This window comes from Zootoca vivipara, chromosome 3 (assembly GCF_965207765.1).
Source record: "Zootoca vivipara chromosome 3, rZooViv2.hap1.1, whole genome shotgun sequence".
Taxonomy (NCBI): Eukaryota; Metazoa; Chordata; class Lepidosauria; order Squamata; family Lacertidae; genus Zootoca; species Zootoca vivipara.
In genome coordinates, this window is record NC_142586.1 from 39,635,041 (window position 1) to 39,650,920 (window position 15,880).

Consider the following 15,880-nt stretch of genomic DNA (forward strand, 5'->3'; position numbering starts at 1 on the left):
GTGGTGAGTGGGAAAAGGTGGCAGTCGGTGGCAGAGAGGAGTGGGGTCGTCTGAACTGCAGTGAGCTGGGACACGTTGGGGTGGGAATTACATGGGGGTGGGATGGCAGTGAGGGGAGGGAAAGCAGGTCTGGCAAGACAGTTGAGCATGTGATACAGCAGTGTAGGAGCCACCTGCCAAAGGTGCAATCTTGCTGACTGCACGGGTTTGCCTTGCTTTGCCATGGTGAAACAGCACCCAGAAGAATGGAACCTCCCTGCTCTCTGCAGCAGATGCCCCTCCCAACTGCAGATGTAGTTGAAATGTCCCAATTAAACATCAACCCCACCCTGAATTGATTCGGGTTTAGATTTATTGAGGTCAGCCTAGGGCTGGGGTGGCTGTACAGAGCACTAGAAATTAATGAATTACATTAGACATTTATAATTCTCAGTATTTTTTTGTGTGTATTAGAATTACAAGTGAAACTCGAAAAAACAGAGTATCGTCGAAAAGTTCACTTAGTTCAGTAATTCAACTTAAATTCAAGACTATTGTAATTTTCTGAGATTGTGAATTTGGGTTTTCTTCAGCTGTACGCCATAATCATCACAATTACAACAAATAAAGGCTTGACATATCTCACTTTGCATGTCATGAGTCTATCTCCTATATTGGTTTCACCTTTTAAGTTGAATTACTGAAATAAATGAACTTTTTGACGATATTCTAATTTTTTGAGTTTCACCTGTACAGTGGATGCTCGGGTTGCGAACGTGATCCGTGCAGGAGGGACGTTCGCAACCAGCAGCGTTCACAACCCACGTGGGCTGCGATTCGGCACTTCTGCGCAAAGTGCAATTTAGCGCTTCTGCGTATGCACCGAAACCCGGAAGTAACCCGTTCCGGTACTTCCTGGTTCGGCGTGGGACGCAACCTGAAAAGATGCAACCTGAAGCGACTGTAACTCAAGGTATGACTGTATTGAGCATCGCCGGGAACTTTCAGCTAGTTAAGTCATACTACTTACAATAATGGCTATTTAATACAGGTGCAGTAGGAATTTATTGGGTATCGTACCTACATCCAAGCAGAACTGCAATACATGCACCGCTCCTTCTTTTTTCAAAAAGTTCATAAAGAGAAAGAAAAGATCCTGCTGGTTTTTAATTTCTTTCAGCTCTAATTGTAAGACCTGAATAAAAAGTAAAAATAAATAAATTAAAATTTCCTTATTTGAGTTCAATAACGAAAACAACAGCAGCAGCAGCAGCAACAACAAATGTAAACATGCACAGAATTTAAAGTTTACATTTTGTTTCATGCTTACAGAGGGCTTCTTGCTTCTGGGCTCTGCAAACTTTTGCAGGAAGGGTACCAAAGCAGAAGCAGGTTCTGTTGCTTTTTCGGGCTGCAGGAGAAGAGCAAGTCAACTGAGCAAGACCATGGGATTTCAGAAGCAGAAAAATTGTATTCACATTTTGTCAGTACTCACTGGGCTGTCGTCAATGAAGATAAGTAGCAAGTGGTTCACAGTATCCTAAAAAGATTTTTAAAAAGATTTTACACACAACAGTTGGGGGACCAAAGGGCCACACCTGCATGAAGACGTTGCAGTACTGCACCCCTCCTAACGTGGAACCAAAATGGCCATATTGCTTGCCATTTCCGAAAAACCACCCCCTGTCTTTAGTCACACTCTATAAAGAGTCAAAGCACAGCCAGTGGGAAGAGGTATCAGACACATGCTTGTAAGATACGAGCCGCAAGCACATCTGCTCATCCTTCTGGACACAGAAACTTGAATTCAGATCAAAACATTAAGAACACTAGAGAGATCTGAAGCTGAAACGAGATGAGATACAGCCTGACAAAACTTGGCATCTGTGGAATCCTGCGGGAGGGATTTAAAGCACAGAATGGACAGGAAGGAGGCGAACCGCTCCCTGAAACTGCTGTTTCAAACACGTTGGTTTTTTTTTCTGCTGGTGGAGGCTATTTCTTCTCACAGGAAAAAAAACAGCTCTAAGAAAAACATCAGGCTCCCTCTTTATAGAGATTTGGCAGTAGCCCAGGCCTAGATTGAGATCCTGCAAGTTTTCTTGTGCTCACCTTCGGTAATCCCAATTACCTTGCCAGCCCTTATCTCTCTGTTCTCTTTTACTGATGCACCCCTTCCTGTGACATTTGCTCATCCAGCTCTACCACTGCCATCTATCCAATTGTCTCCTATTTCCCGAAAAGACTCTGCCCATCTTCCCTTGTTGCCCCTTAAGCCCTAAACTGCCACTATCTGACCACCTTAAGCCAGTATTCAAAACTCCTCTTTTCCAGGAAGCCTTACTGCACACAATCCAAAACACGTGGCAACTGAAATAACCACATCTTCTTTCCCTTTCTACCATGTTCCCATCACACACACAAAAGCCCGTCATGTTGATCTGCACTAACCTGTCTATCCATCCACAATTTTCCTTAGACCAAAGACTGGAATGGCATGTTTCAGGAATGTGCACACCTGCCACAATACATTAGCATTTTCTCTTTAGCCAGGTCTGTCGATGGGAGCCCTAGAGATCTTTCCAATTTATACTTCCTACTCTTCTCAAAGCACCCATCTCTAAAGGTGCCCTGCCTCCTGCTGCTGTAGGGACCCTTCTGCATTGGTTAGGCTCCCCCACCAACCCCTTGCCCACCCAAGATATAGGCGAGGGCTTGTTTTTACTAGATTTGGTCCTCATCAGAACACTTGCAGATCCATGTTTATTCCAGGCATTTCAGTTAAACCTAATAGCTTGCTCAAGCGAGCGAGCTAGATGTTGCGTTTTGATTTGTCTTGCACTCTGCTCTCCTTCCTCCCCCTTGCTTTTTCATTATTTCTTTTAAAGAAAGAGATCATTGTTTTGTAATACTGGAGGTTGGCTGGTTGCTTGAGATCACTACAGCTTATGAGCTAAGCTGATCTGAACACGCTCCAAGGTTTGGGCAGGCAGGGAATCAGGAGAGGATGGGCTGGCTCTGCCTTCCAGCGATGACTGGAGAGAGATTATGGAGGTAGTTTCCCAATTCCCGGGTTAAGAGGCTTCTCAGAAGAGTGGTGGCAATACTACCAAAAAGTTGGAGCTGTGTGGGTCACCCTCAGAGGGTGTTTGTGAAGAAAGCTCTGTGACACTGCCTTCCTATGTAGTTTCTCTGCATCTGTTTTAGGGCAGGGAACTTCCATACCTGTTCTTCAGGAAGCACCAAGCACATAGATGGCACTGAATAAAAAACAACACCCCCCCCTTTGATCCTAAGATGTAAACTATGACTGACATATATTATATTTCTTTCCCTTTGACTAAGGGTCTGTTTCTATGCTGTGGTCTTAATGAGTGATGACGCAAGGCAGCCACCTCAAGAGTGAGACTGCCAGCTCATACGCTCCACAGCCTCCGCAGAACTAAGAGGTGGAAATGAGGGCAAAATGACATTTGCATGTTAATGGCGCTGCAGTTCAAACCTCTACTTCCTCCAGCAATTTCCCAGGCCAAAGGCCAAGAGTGAAACAGAAGTCCCCTAGCACCAGCAATTGGGCGTGCCCTACCAGAAAGGACAAGAGCCACTGTATAATAATAATAATAATAGTGGCTTTACAGCAGCACGAAACTGTGGTCATTCAGGTGAACTGAGTGAGGATGAGACCAAAACTAAAACTCCATTTGTTTATACTCAATAAAATTATAGCTGTCAGCACTTCACTTAAATTCCACTCTCTTACACACATACTTGTGGAAGAGGAAGCAAGCTCGTTTTCTCCTTCTCCAGTGGCTAGGACACGACCCAACAAATTCCAAGTTACAAGAAAGGAGATTCCGACTAAACATCAGGAAGAGCTTTCTGATAGTAAGCTGTTCGATGGTGGAAGGTGGTGGACTCAACTTTCACTGGACGTTTTTATGCATGGGTTTGATGGCCACACCTGCCATGGATGCTTCAGCTGAGATACGTGCATTGCAGGGGGTTGGACTAGATGACCCACGAGGTCCCTTCCAACTCTACAATTCTATGAGTCTATCCTTCTGTGACTAGCTGATTGGCTCACCAGCTCCCACTAGTTGTTGGGTCACATGGACCATAGTCAATGGTATCAAAGGTCACGGAGAGGCCCAGGAGAACCAACAAGGCTACAATCCCCCATCCATTCCCCAGAGTGAGTCATCCACCAAGGTGGCCAAGGCTGCTTCCATCACATAACTAGGCTGAAAGCCAGACTTGAATGGCTCCCTAATCAATATCATCCAAGGCTGCTTGGAACTGCAGTAGCACCACCCACTGCAGACCTTGCTTAAAAATGGAACATTAGGCACCAGGCAGTAGTTATCAAGGACCACTGGATCTAGATTTGATCTTTTAAAACAAAGGACATGGGCAGGTAGCAGGCACGATCCCTTCCCTGAGAGAAGCATGACTCACTACATGGTTCAGATAGCACGTTGGGTCCTAGCAACCTGTAGTAGCCAGAAAAGACAATGATTTAGTGCATAGGTGGTGGCACCAGATGTTCCAAGCAGCCTCAGCCACATCCTTGGATTGCGCATGCTGAAACACATCCAAAGCAACCTGACTGGTGGCTTCAATCTTCACGTCTTTCAACAACCTACCAGCTTATCAGACTCTGCCAACAAAACCACAGTTTGCTAGAATTTCCAGGCCCTGGGAACTTATTATTATGCACTGAGAAGTTTGTATCGGTTAAAGGATTTAAGACCTAACAAAGGACTGGAGAGCAGTCCTCCAGTTTGTGCAGCCTGCTTTCCCCCTTCACTGCCGCTGGAAGGTATGTTTCCAGAAAAGGGAAAAGGAGCAGCGACGGCTCAAAATGAGCCAAGATGATGTGCAAGCCAAGCCACAACTGTAAAAGGATTTTGGCTCAGATCGTAATGAGCTAGTTGTTTATGAATGCATGCGCACGTTCGCAGACTGAAACCTGCCATCAAAAAATAAAACAAAAAAACTAAAAAATGTATTTAGTGAGAATACAATCAAATGATTGCTGGAACAATGATAAATCTTATATATTCAACAACTGTAGCTGTTACAAATGAAGACCTGAGAATGCCTAGTTCAAGTGATAATGTTGCAGAGGCTTTTCCTACAGCATCCCTTTATCTCAATAATTTATATCCCAATTTTCTTTAATAATAATAAAAAAACTAAAGCCACTTAGAACATAAAATGAATAAAAGCTTGCAAACAAGGATCAGAGTGTCAGGCTAGGACCTGGGAGACAAGGTTTCAAATCCCAACTCAGCCATGAAGCTCACTGGGTGACCTTAAGGAAGTCCCAGTCCCTCAGCCTGACCTACCTCACAGGGTTGTTATGAGGGATAAAATGAGGAACAGGAGGACCATGTACAGTAGCACCTTGAGCTTGGAGAAAAGGTCTGAGGCAAATGCAATAATAAAAAGAAAACCAATACAACAATTCATTCTTATAGAAGCCCAACTATAGCATTTCGTTGAAAAATGAGAACAGGGCTAAGTGAACTTCTCAAAACTCACCGGATCAGCTAAGAAGTCCATGGTGGGAAGGAAAACAGAACCTGAAAGGATTTCTCTTATAAGTATGGTGAACGATCTGAAAGGAATAAAAGAGCCTATTTTTATACATTTCTGCTTTTTCTCTCATCACAATGGAGCTTTCATAAAGTACTCAGTCTAAACCAGGCATCCCCAAACTGCGACCCTCCAGATGATTTGGCCTACAACTCCCATGATCCCTAGCTAACAGGACCAGTGGTCAAGTATGATGATGGGAATTGAAGTCCAAAACATCTGGAGGGCCAAAGTTTGGGGATGCCTGGTCTAAACTGTTGGAAAAATCACTTTCTATTTTACAAAATATGCAAGAATTCCTCACACTGCTGCTCACAGCACACTGCTCTGGTCTTTCTGTCTTGCAGACCAAAGCCAATTTGAAGCACTTGGAATGTATACTGATCACTACCACTAAGGGTGCAAAATAGCTGAAGAATATGGCCCTTTGGTGATGTTGCCATTAAGCTTTGCAGCAGACAGAAGAGGAGCAGTTCTGTACAACAGAGATCTGTGTGGAAGGAAAACCTACTACTGTAATTAGAGACTGCAACTGAAGCCTTTGAGAAGAATCACAACCAAGCACAGGATATACTGAACCCACTCCCATACAACTGGTTTTTCATGAACACCGCCAAGTGTTGACCCTAGCCAGGTGTGTAGTTGCACAAGACTGGAAAAGTCCTGGGAGCAAAGTAAGATTTTCTGAGATTACAAGATTTGTTTTTGAACTCTACTGTGCGTAACCACACAACAAAAAAGTAAGGAATGCAAATACATCAGTATCCTAAGTTCATGGCATACCCACAGTCTGTTGCCTTTGGAGGTAAAAGGAAGGAGAAAAGAAGTTCTGTAAGTTTCCTTAAATAATGAAGTTCATCTCTTCTACTTCTCAAAGCCACATGGAGCTCTGGTCCATATTCTTCTAAAGCAGCTTGCTGTAAATATTCGGCATTTTTCACTGCAGGGAAAAAGGAAATTCAGCAAGACTTATGTAAAATTTATATAGAATAGCTTTACGTAACAATTCTTCATATTTTACTTTACAACACAGTTCAGCTGTGAACAGCAGCTATGAAGAGTGACAGGCGGCAGTTCTAGAGATATTGATATAGCTGCTCAGTCAGACTATTGCAATGTGTTCCGTGTACAGCAAAAACAGTCTGGAAATGGAATGTGGTCATTAACAGGGCTTCAAGCTACAGTGGCTGCCAGACCCTTTCCAGGCCCAATTGAATGTGCTAGTTTTAACCTTTAAAGTCTGAAGCAGCATATGACCAAGCTGCCTTTCCATAAGGGAAATGGCCTTTTCAGTAGTGGTGTCATGGTCACATGGAGCCAAAGAATAACAGAACAGTAGAGTTGCAAGCGGCCTTCAGCATCATCTTGTGACTAGTCCAAACCCCTGCAATGCAGGAATGTGCAACTGTCCCATACAAGGATCGAACCTGCAACCTTGGTGTTATCAGCAACATGCTCTAACCAACTGAGCCATGTATGTGAACTTTTCAGCGCCAAGTGAAGCACCTTGTGCTAACCCATCTCTTTTTTAAAAACTTGGGTAATCTGGGCTTGTTTTCAAATCTGACTGGGGAGAGTCAGAGAGTTCTGTTTCACTTTGTACTTCAAATGTTTTTACTTAGTTTACTTATTCTAAGTGATTCAGAGAACTTTATGTTATGTGATGTCATACAAATTCCGTAAGTACAAAGAACTTTGCAGTCTCAAGACAAAAGACACAGTTGGCCAATGATCCACATTAAAGGTGGAGATATTTCGGCAAGAAACACCCATGATTTCTCATCAAAAGGAGATGTGCTCAGAATTTGCTCCAATTTCCATATGCCTGTGTCCAGCTGCGATGGGGTGGGGAATACTCAGAAATAGCACGGGAAGCTGCCAAAGTTTCCCCAAGCATTTTACCAGCAACTCAGTTTATTCCTGACCGTAGCAGATTTTCTTTTTTCTTTTTTGAGACAGTTGCTGGATAATCTATATAACCAAAAAGGGAAGGGCTAATATATACTACTCAAAACAAATATTAATCTCATGTAAAAAGTTGTGTTATCTGGCTCTGGACGTTTCAGTACTATGACGCACACTTTCTTCTGATGCCACAAATATAGATTTGGGCATGGAACATTTAACTTACGCCAAGATACACTGCAGTAAAGCTTATTAGTTTGTTGATGAAAGAAGAATTCAATCAATTTGGGTAAAATCCACACCATATGTCATTACAGAATTTACAGACACAAGATACTCTATTGTCTCCCAATATTTCAGTCACTTACCATTTCCAGAAAGGTAGCCATGATAATTCTCTGGCAGCACATAAAAACCAGAGTTTTGTGGCACCTTAAAGACTAACGTATTTATTACGGGATAAGCTTTCATGGACTACTGACCACTTTATCAAAAGTATGAAGTTATATTCTGATTTACAGATATACATGTTGGAGGGGGTAGTGGCAGAAATGATTTTAAACAGTGAGGTCAGATGGGAATAAAATGTAGAAAATGACAGATTGCAACAATTACATTACTAACAGGCGCCATTACCAAAAAACAGCCGATGATAACACAGACAGAACAGTTGTAAGCCAATTGAACAAAAACAATCCATTGGCCAACAAACATCACTTGAGACAAAAGATATTCAGCATATCTGATTATTTCTTATTATTTTTTTGCGACAAGGGCACTTTTTTGTCCCAGTCAATATAATGTGATGGGGTATATAAAAAATGTGGCCATGGGTTTTTATCTAGGAAAGCACTCTGAAGAGATAACAACCATTTCATAAATATAACAATGGGGTTTTGCGAGGCTAACAACCATTTAAATGCATGGTACTGTCAATGCTACCTTTATGACTGGCTTTGGCTATTACTTCTATATGCTTCATAGCTGCCTTCAGCATTTTCCTTGTAATAACCGTTGGAATATCCACCTGAATGAGAAGTAGAAGAGGAAATCGTTTTCCCTTATTATTAATAAAAAGATGACAACAAAGTGCATTTGCTTATATAGCAACATTCAAGCTGCATAATTTAAATAGCGTCAGGAAACAAGACAAGTATTGAAGGTTCTTGTTTTAATTGTAAATTAGATGCAAGAGCTTAATTCAGTCAAAGCATCCCAGCATAAAGGACTGTAAGTACACAAACTTATTTAAAAGTCACTGCCTCACTCCAGAAAACTCTCAAGTAAATCTGAGAGGGGGCTGGGAACATAAATTCCCAATCAACCTAAGATACAATTCCCAGGATTTTTTGAAAAGTACTGCAAGCATTGGACTGGTATAAAACAGATGAGTGTTTCCCAAGTAATCATTTACTACCATCTTCTAAAAAGCCCAACTGAAAATGATTTACTTTCGATTCAACACCATAGCGCTGTTACCTTGTATATTCGTCGTATTACTGCAGATGCAAAAAATCTCAGTGTTACTCTTAATTCATCCACAGATGATTCATCATCAGTTATTTCCCTGCAAAAATTTTTTAAAAAAGCACTGTGCATCATTATTGATAAGCAAATACACTCATCTATGTTCCTGTTTAGTTATTTCATAGGATGCTTATAAAGTTGATTTCACTCTCTTTTAGTATTTTAACCTTTGTATTTTTTAAAATTATGCCTGCTATTTTTTCTTGATTTTTTTTTTGTAAACCATTTGGAGCGGCAGGGTTTTTTGTTTTTGTTTTTACAATCAAGCAGTGAAATAAATAATTAGGTTAATGTGGCTCCAGACACTATCTACTAGAAACGATACACTGAACAGCATTTCACAGATTCCCAAACTATACTCCCAAATTTTCATGCTCACCAGACAATCAAAGCGAGCTTTTAATTTCTAAGTATTTTGAAATCCATTTGTTGTTCTTTTTCTTTATCAGTTTAATTCTTTTAATTGAAATCACTTCAATAAAATATAAATAAAAACTACATTTAGTGGCTTAAATAATTATATACAGTATACCATATTTTTCTGTGTATAAGACTAGGTTTTTTAATTTAAAATTAATGCTAAAAAGTGGGGGGACGTCTTATACACGCGGGCAATCTCCCCCCATTTTCTCTATTTGGAGTCCCCAAAAAGATGGGGCGTGTTATGCATGGAAAAATACGGTAATTATATATAATGAGGCTAAAAGGTCAACCCTTTGTGTTTCATATACTTTAAGCCTTATCAGTGAACAAAATCCTCAAAGCGCTCTTATTTGAAGACAAAATGGTATTTCAGCTCCCTCTGCTGTCTTAATGAGGCAAAGCTTTAAAAGACAATATTGATCCAAGGAACTTTTACCGTCCACAGGTAAAGAATTTGCAACGTAAGAACAGGATTTGCCGAATGAATTGTCTTATATGCCATCCTTTGTGACTTCTATGTGTGGATGGATATAAGGCTATTTTAAAAAAACCACTGACTAAAGATTCATTGAAGGAATCTTACCTGTACCAAGGATAAACAAAGTTTTCCAGCACAAGCTCAAACACCTGCGGATAAAAATCACAGTGAAAAATTAAATAATGTGTTAAAATATTCCCAGTAAAAGAGGCGACTTAAAGGGATGGCATGCCATTGGCAGAAGCATTTCAGCAACAAAGGGGGCTGCATATACTGCATGAATCTTCAGCCCCAGAAGCATTTAAAAAGCAATGTGGAGTACAGGACTGGGGATTCAGTGTTCAGGTTTTTGTATGCCCAAAAATGTTGGTAGACAGGTGGCGGAGTTGTAGGCGTGCATTTCTTCAAGAATCAACTGGTCTGTTTACTATCAGCAATGTGAGTGGCAACAAGCCAAAAATATTCCCTTTCCCACTGATGCAGTGACAGAAAGAAAATCACCCTGTTACACAGTGCTCCTTATTTATTTATTTTTACAATCAATAATTTAAAAAACTGATAAAAGTGCTCATTTTTCATAAATCTTCATAGGACAGTATTAACGGAATGGTTTACTTGCTTAGGCCTATACGTAGAAATCTGGGAGTTACTCTCAAGTAATTGGAGTGATCTTATAGAGTTGAAGCATCTATGCTGCTCCTAGGTTTCAAGGTCAGGGCTGAGGCCTGATAATTAGGAACTGGTTTCAGCTATGAAAAGCACGTACACTAAAGAGCCTGAAGGTTCTAGGTGTTAAGTCTTCTGATTGGTTTGGGGCACTCTACCTCAGTTGCTATAATTTTTACTGTTAGGCTAGCCGTTGCTCCCTTTTCTCTTTTCTCCATTTAATTTCCATTTAGTCTCTTTTTGGCTTCCTTGACTTTTTTATCTGGGAGATCATATTTGCTATGCTATGGATTTTCGTTTCTGAATCACTGTTTTGTGGTATGTATAGGATTCAGAATTACCTTTGTTATTTTAGTCTGATTTATATTACCTAAATATAGCGATCAACTGCACTTTGGTCCCCCTTACATGCAGTTATTTTTATTCCATTTTCTTCTTCTTCTTCTTTTTTAATAGAGCTATCTTATTTCAGATTGGATGCAAGCCTTGGTACTGAATCCGGTTCCTAATTACTTGCTACTGAGTAATCGACTAACCTAAGGCTCAGAGAGCGTATAGCTCTTGGTTTTTTAAGCTTTTGCTTCTCTGGAATCTTAGGGGTGTCCAGTAAGGTATGGGAGTCTCCTTGCCCAGACTAGATAAGGCGTGATGGCAGTATACTTTGCAAGCTTGTTGGCAGCCCTGGATGTTAGACACCAGCTGACCCACCAAGGGTGGGCTCCACATTTTAGGGGCAAGATCTTTGCAGGTGGTATTGAATGAATCCATCCTGTCAGAAGAAGAATTTCCATTTATGCAAAACAGGACCTTTCCCCTCCTCTCCTCCTCACTCCCATGCACAAATCTGGAACAGATTTTGGACGGAGAGGACATTCTATTGCACAAGCAGAAATCCTTGCACCGGCTGAACATTCGCTTAGCGTTATGTTGGATCCACCCATCATTTACTAATTCTTACAAACAGGGCAAATGCAAAATTCTGGTATATAAAGCAAGGATGATAGTGATTTATTTATTTATTTAATGAGATTTCTACACCTGGTGATGTTAAACCGTTACCTCTGAGAGGGATGCATCAACTTTAGAAGGAACTTTCAAGTTCAGCCATGGCTGATACTTTTGTAGCAGAAATGTAGGCCTATAGAATAAAGGAGATTGTTAAGCAGTGGTCCATTCCTCAAGGTACAAAAAAGAAAATTAAAATGCTATTTTTCACTTACCTGTGCCTATTACATTTGACGCTACTACATACTGTACAGGTGTAACCTTGAGGATATAGTTCTTGCAGTTCTAATTGCTAAGAAAACAAACAAGTGTTCCATTACTCATAATCCTAAGGATATAATTAGGCATTGGCCATGTTTAATGATTTGGCAATGAAACTAATCACGTAAGCAGAAATGTTGACAGAACAATAAAACACAGAAATAAATACTGAAACAGTCTGCATCCCCCCCCCACCCCAAAAAAACAAGACTTGTAACTTAAGCAAATATTCACACCACAGCACATCTCAAATGTCTTGAAATCAGGCTACTCTCCTAAACTCATTCTACTTTCACCTTCCTGCTCCTTCCCACAATCTTATCTTGCTGCTGTCCAACTTGTGGAACAATGCTTGGTCCAGCTGAAGCACCTACCAAATGGAAGAGAAGTCCCCCCCCCCCCCAATTCCTCCTTCCAACATGGCACCACACCTTCCATACTGTTCCGGAAGGTCCTCCAACCCTCCAGAACTGATCTGAGAGGGACATAGGTGACTGCAGAGGGAGAGGGAGGGGGAAATGACAAAAATTGCCTCTCCCTCTGTTACATAAGCTGACACTTCCACTAAATCAAATGCCATTCCACAAGTGGACAGCAGCATTGGATTTCTTCCACTACCTCTTCTACCTATGAATCTGTCTAAAGCAAAGGGGCGAAAGGCACCAATGCCAAACCTCAGTTGGGGTGAAAAAGGAGTGAGATGAAGGCTCTACAGGCTCTTTCCCCTTCTCACCAGCAGCTTCATACCAGGACAGTCTTTTCATTTATGGCAGAAGTATCAGTGATGCCAAACCTTGGCTGGTGGTGAGGAGGAAAAGTGCGCCTAAGAATCCTCTCACACTTGGAACTTCATGCCACCCCCTACAGTATCCCAACCTTTTCTTCAATTGGTACTTTCCTTCCCGCCCCCACCCATGAAAACTATTCTCTCACCCCCAGCTGGGTTTTGACACTGAAAAAGTAAACCCAGCTTTCCCTTGAAACTGTACACAGCATCATTTAGAAATATTTGTACATGCACAGACCCTCCATCTCTTCAAAATAAGCATGTATGCCTTTTGCAAATACATTTTGATGAGGCATATGTTCCATACAATCTACAAATATTTCTATCTTTTTCCGTAAAATAAATGGCATCAAATAATTTCATTAAACGTCAGCCTTTTAACTAATTGAATCTAAATTTGTATATTACCCAAGGCTCAACATAGGTACTTTTTGAGATATTGAAGTGGGCCAAATGCAGTATTTAATAAACAAAAATGCTGTAAACTTGCAGCAGCATCAACTAAAAGTAGTTCTTGATCATTAACTAATGTTTCAGTTAAATTTGCATAAACCTAGTGCTCCGACAATGATAAAAGCAGTATTCAGTAGTTTCTTCCATACGAGGTATCAAAGCATACTAATGAAGTTATACGTTACCTTGGTTTTATGTTTTATTGTAAATAGGATATTGGGTAAGAGGGAATCTGGTCCTAAGGAACAATAGAATGTGACAACTCCCGCCACAAATGACCAGAAGGTCATGAGAATGTGAAGATACCTCAAAAATAAAGAGAAAAATTACAATCTACAAAGCAGCACAAAAATGTATATCTGGTTATGTTTCTACTACGAACTTTGGAAACCATATTCAACACTACATATACTATAACAGAAATGTACAGAGCTATCAAGACAATCATATCAGATGCTGTTGGACTCTGATTTCCATCAACCCCAATCAACTTGACCAATGGGCTACAACTCTCATCATTCCTGACCAACCACAAATTCTTCACACTTGTGCTAAATGGTGAAGAAACTGTTTGCTTACTTCAGTGCCTAACCTAAAAGTGCCAAGACTTAGGAGCCTGAATGGGAATGAGCATAATGCAGTAAGTGACTGTGCAGTATCTAAAGTCATAAATGTTAAAGAGATACGGGTACTCCTCCAAAATATCAGAGTCATTGCTGCAAAGAGACCATCATTAACAGTTGGGATAGCTTAGTCCAGTGATGGGCAACCTTTTGAGCTTGGTGTGTCAAAATTCACCAAAAAACCGAGCGCATAACTCGGGTGGTGTGTCACTTCGAGAAAAAAACCACAATTTCACGATATGTATAGTTTAAATAACAAAAACATATAATTGTAATATATAACTGTATTTAATAAACCAAAAACTAATTATTTAACCAAACCAAACCAAAAAACCCTTATTTATCCCAAAGTGCCCATAGTTGTTGAGCTTTTTGGGGGAGAGCTGCTGACCAAAGTTTTGGAGGTTTTTTTGGGGGGGTGCAAAAGTTGCTTTGCTTTTGTGGGGGGGGTGCCTCAAAGCTGCTGCGCTTTTGTGGGGGGAAGAGAACAGAAATAAATGACAAATAATATCTTCGCTGGAACTAACACGCAGCACCGACATAGTCTGCCAAAGCGCAGAAAAAGCACACAGACCCAATCATAGTCTGCCAAAGCGCCAGAAAAAAACAGCACAGAAAGTGTTAAAAAACCAATCTCTGGCTACCAGCAGCAACAACAACAACAACAAAAAGGTTCCAGGTTTTAACAGCGGAGACAAGCTGTAGGAGGAGAACAAATGGGGGGGGGGGACAACAACAACAACAGCACGAATGGGCTGATGGGGCACGTGCCAGCAGTGAGGGCTCTGCGTGTCACGTCTGACACGCGTGTCATAGGTTCGCCATCACTGGCTTAGTCTGTAGAGAATGAGACTCAGCTTTTGTAGGTTTGAGCCCTACATTGGGCAAAAGATTTCTGCATCGCAGAGTCAGACTATATATGACCCTCACTATCCCTTCCAACTCGACAGCTCTATGATTCGAAGTAATTATTCTAGACTCAGCCCCCGAATGGTGCAAATTCACACACAATGTTCTTTGCTCACAAGCAGTATTTTGATGGTGTTACAGGAGGGTGACAGATACACTGGGCCTCTCCTTGACACGGAGAAAGGAGAGGCTGCAGCAAAGAAAAGTGTTCTTGTGAAAACAGGTGGGGGTAGTGGTTGGTAAAAACAATCCCCACACGTGCAATTTCACTTAAGCGAGGGGAGGCGAACGGAGGTTAACGTAACTTAAAGATAGCCCTCCTTTCTGCTTATTGAGTTTTGTGTCCTACATTTACTCTTAAAACATAGAACCCGAGCAGTTTACTAAAAAGGGTTTATCACGCCCCTTCCACAGCCGTTCTTCCGGCTACACCTTGCACTCCCTCAAAAGGGGTGCGCTTTAGTTGACTGGTGCAAATACATTTCGACCTGAAGCGCCTCCCGGGAGCAGGCTCGTGCGCTTCCGTGACGGGGAGCACCCCCAGTGCGGAACCCGCTTCGCTTCCCCCTTCCCCATTACCGGCTGAGCAGGAGCGTCGCCGCACTGAGCCCTAGGAGGAGGCAGCAAGAGAGCGGGTACTGACGGCACGTCTCGCGCAGCGCCTCCACGCCGCGCACGCGCCGGCACAGCTTCTCCCCGGCCGCGCGCACCCGCCTCATCGCGGAGGGGGCCGTGGCGGAGCACGCGACCCCGGCTGCACCTGCGGCCCCCGCTGTCAAGAAAACACCCGGGACTCGGCGCTCCCGACTTCCGCTTTCTCTCACGTGACCTGCCTATTTCCCCACCCCGCTTTCTCTCACGTGACTCCCCCCCCCGCGGTGTTTTCTACGCGCAAAAGAGGCGGGCCAATGTTGCCATGTGTCTCAGGCAGGAAGTTGGCGCCGAGCGGCTCCCCGAAGCGCTTTTTTCATTTTGGTTCCCCTCGGTCTCTCCCCTGAAAAGCGCAACCCTCTGCCCGCCTTGACACCCTATTCCGTGGGTAACGGAAAAGGGCGGGGGAAAGAAGCGGAACCGCTGAAGCACTTCCGCCCATTCCTGCAGACTTCCAATTTTGTAGAGGAAGTAAAAGCGCTCAAAATGGCGGCACAACGAAAGCCGGGATCGGGGGAAGTAAGGAAACATTCGCCAACTCTAACAAGGATATGCAGCCCACATTTCCATCATAGCTGCCAAGTTATCCCTTTTTTAAGGGATTTTCCATTATGC

General features: G+C 42.2%; 1 protein-coding gene across 1 annotated transcript in view; it reads right to left on the reverse strand.

Annotated features, from left to right (window-relative positions):
* SNX14 (sorting nexin 14) overlaps positions 1-15,655 on the reverse strand; it is a 33,341-nt gene extending 17,686 nt beyond the window's left edge. Inside the window, exons 1-12 of the mRNA XM_088665957.1 lie at positions 15,194-15,655; positions 13,268-13,388; positions 11,797-11,873; positions 11,636-11,714; positions 10,016-10,059; positions 8,962-9,049; positions 8,425-8,509; positions 6,361-6,517; positions 5,524-5,599; positions 1,475-1,519; positions 1,310-1,390; positions 1,060-1,174 (exon numbers count right to left, since the gene is read on the reverse strand). Of these exons, the coding sequence (XP_088522083.1) occupies positions 1,060-1,174; positions 1,310-1,390; positions 1,475-1,519; positions 5,524-5,599; positions 6,361-6,517; positions 8,425-8,509; positions 8,962-9,049; positions 10,016-10,059; positions 11,636-11,714; positions 11,797-11,873; positions 13,268-13,388; positions 15,194-15,333 (1,108 nt within the window). The 5' untranslated portion in view covers positions 15,334-15,655. The remainder of the gene's footprint in view (positions 1-1,059; positions 1,175-1,309; positions 1,391-1,474; positions 1,520-5,523; positions 5,600-6,360; positions 6,518-8,424; positions 8,510-8,961; positions 9,050-10,015; positions 10,060-11,635; positions 11,715-11,796; positions 11,874-13,267; positions 13,389-15,193) is intronic.
* Between the last annotated feature and the right edge of the window lie 225 nt (positions 15,656-15,880).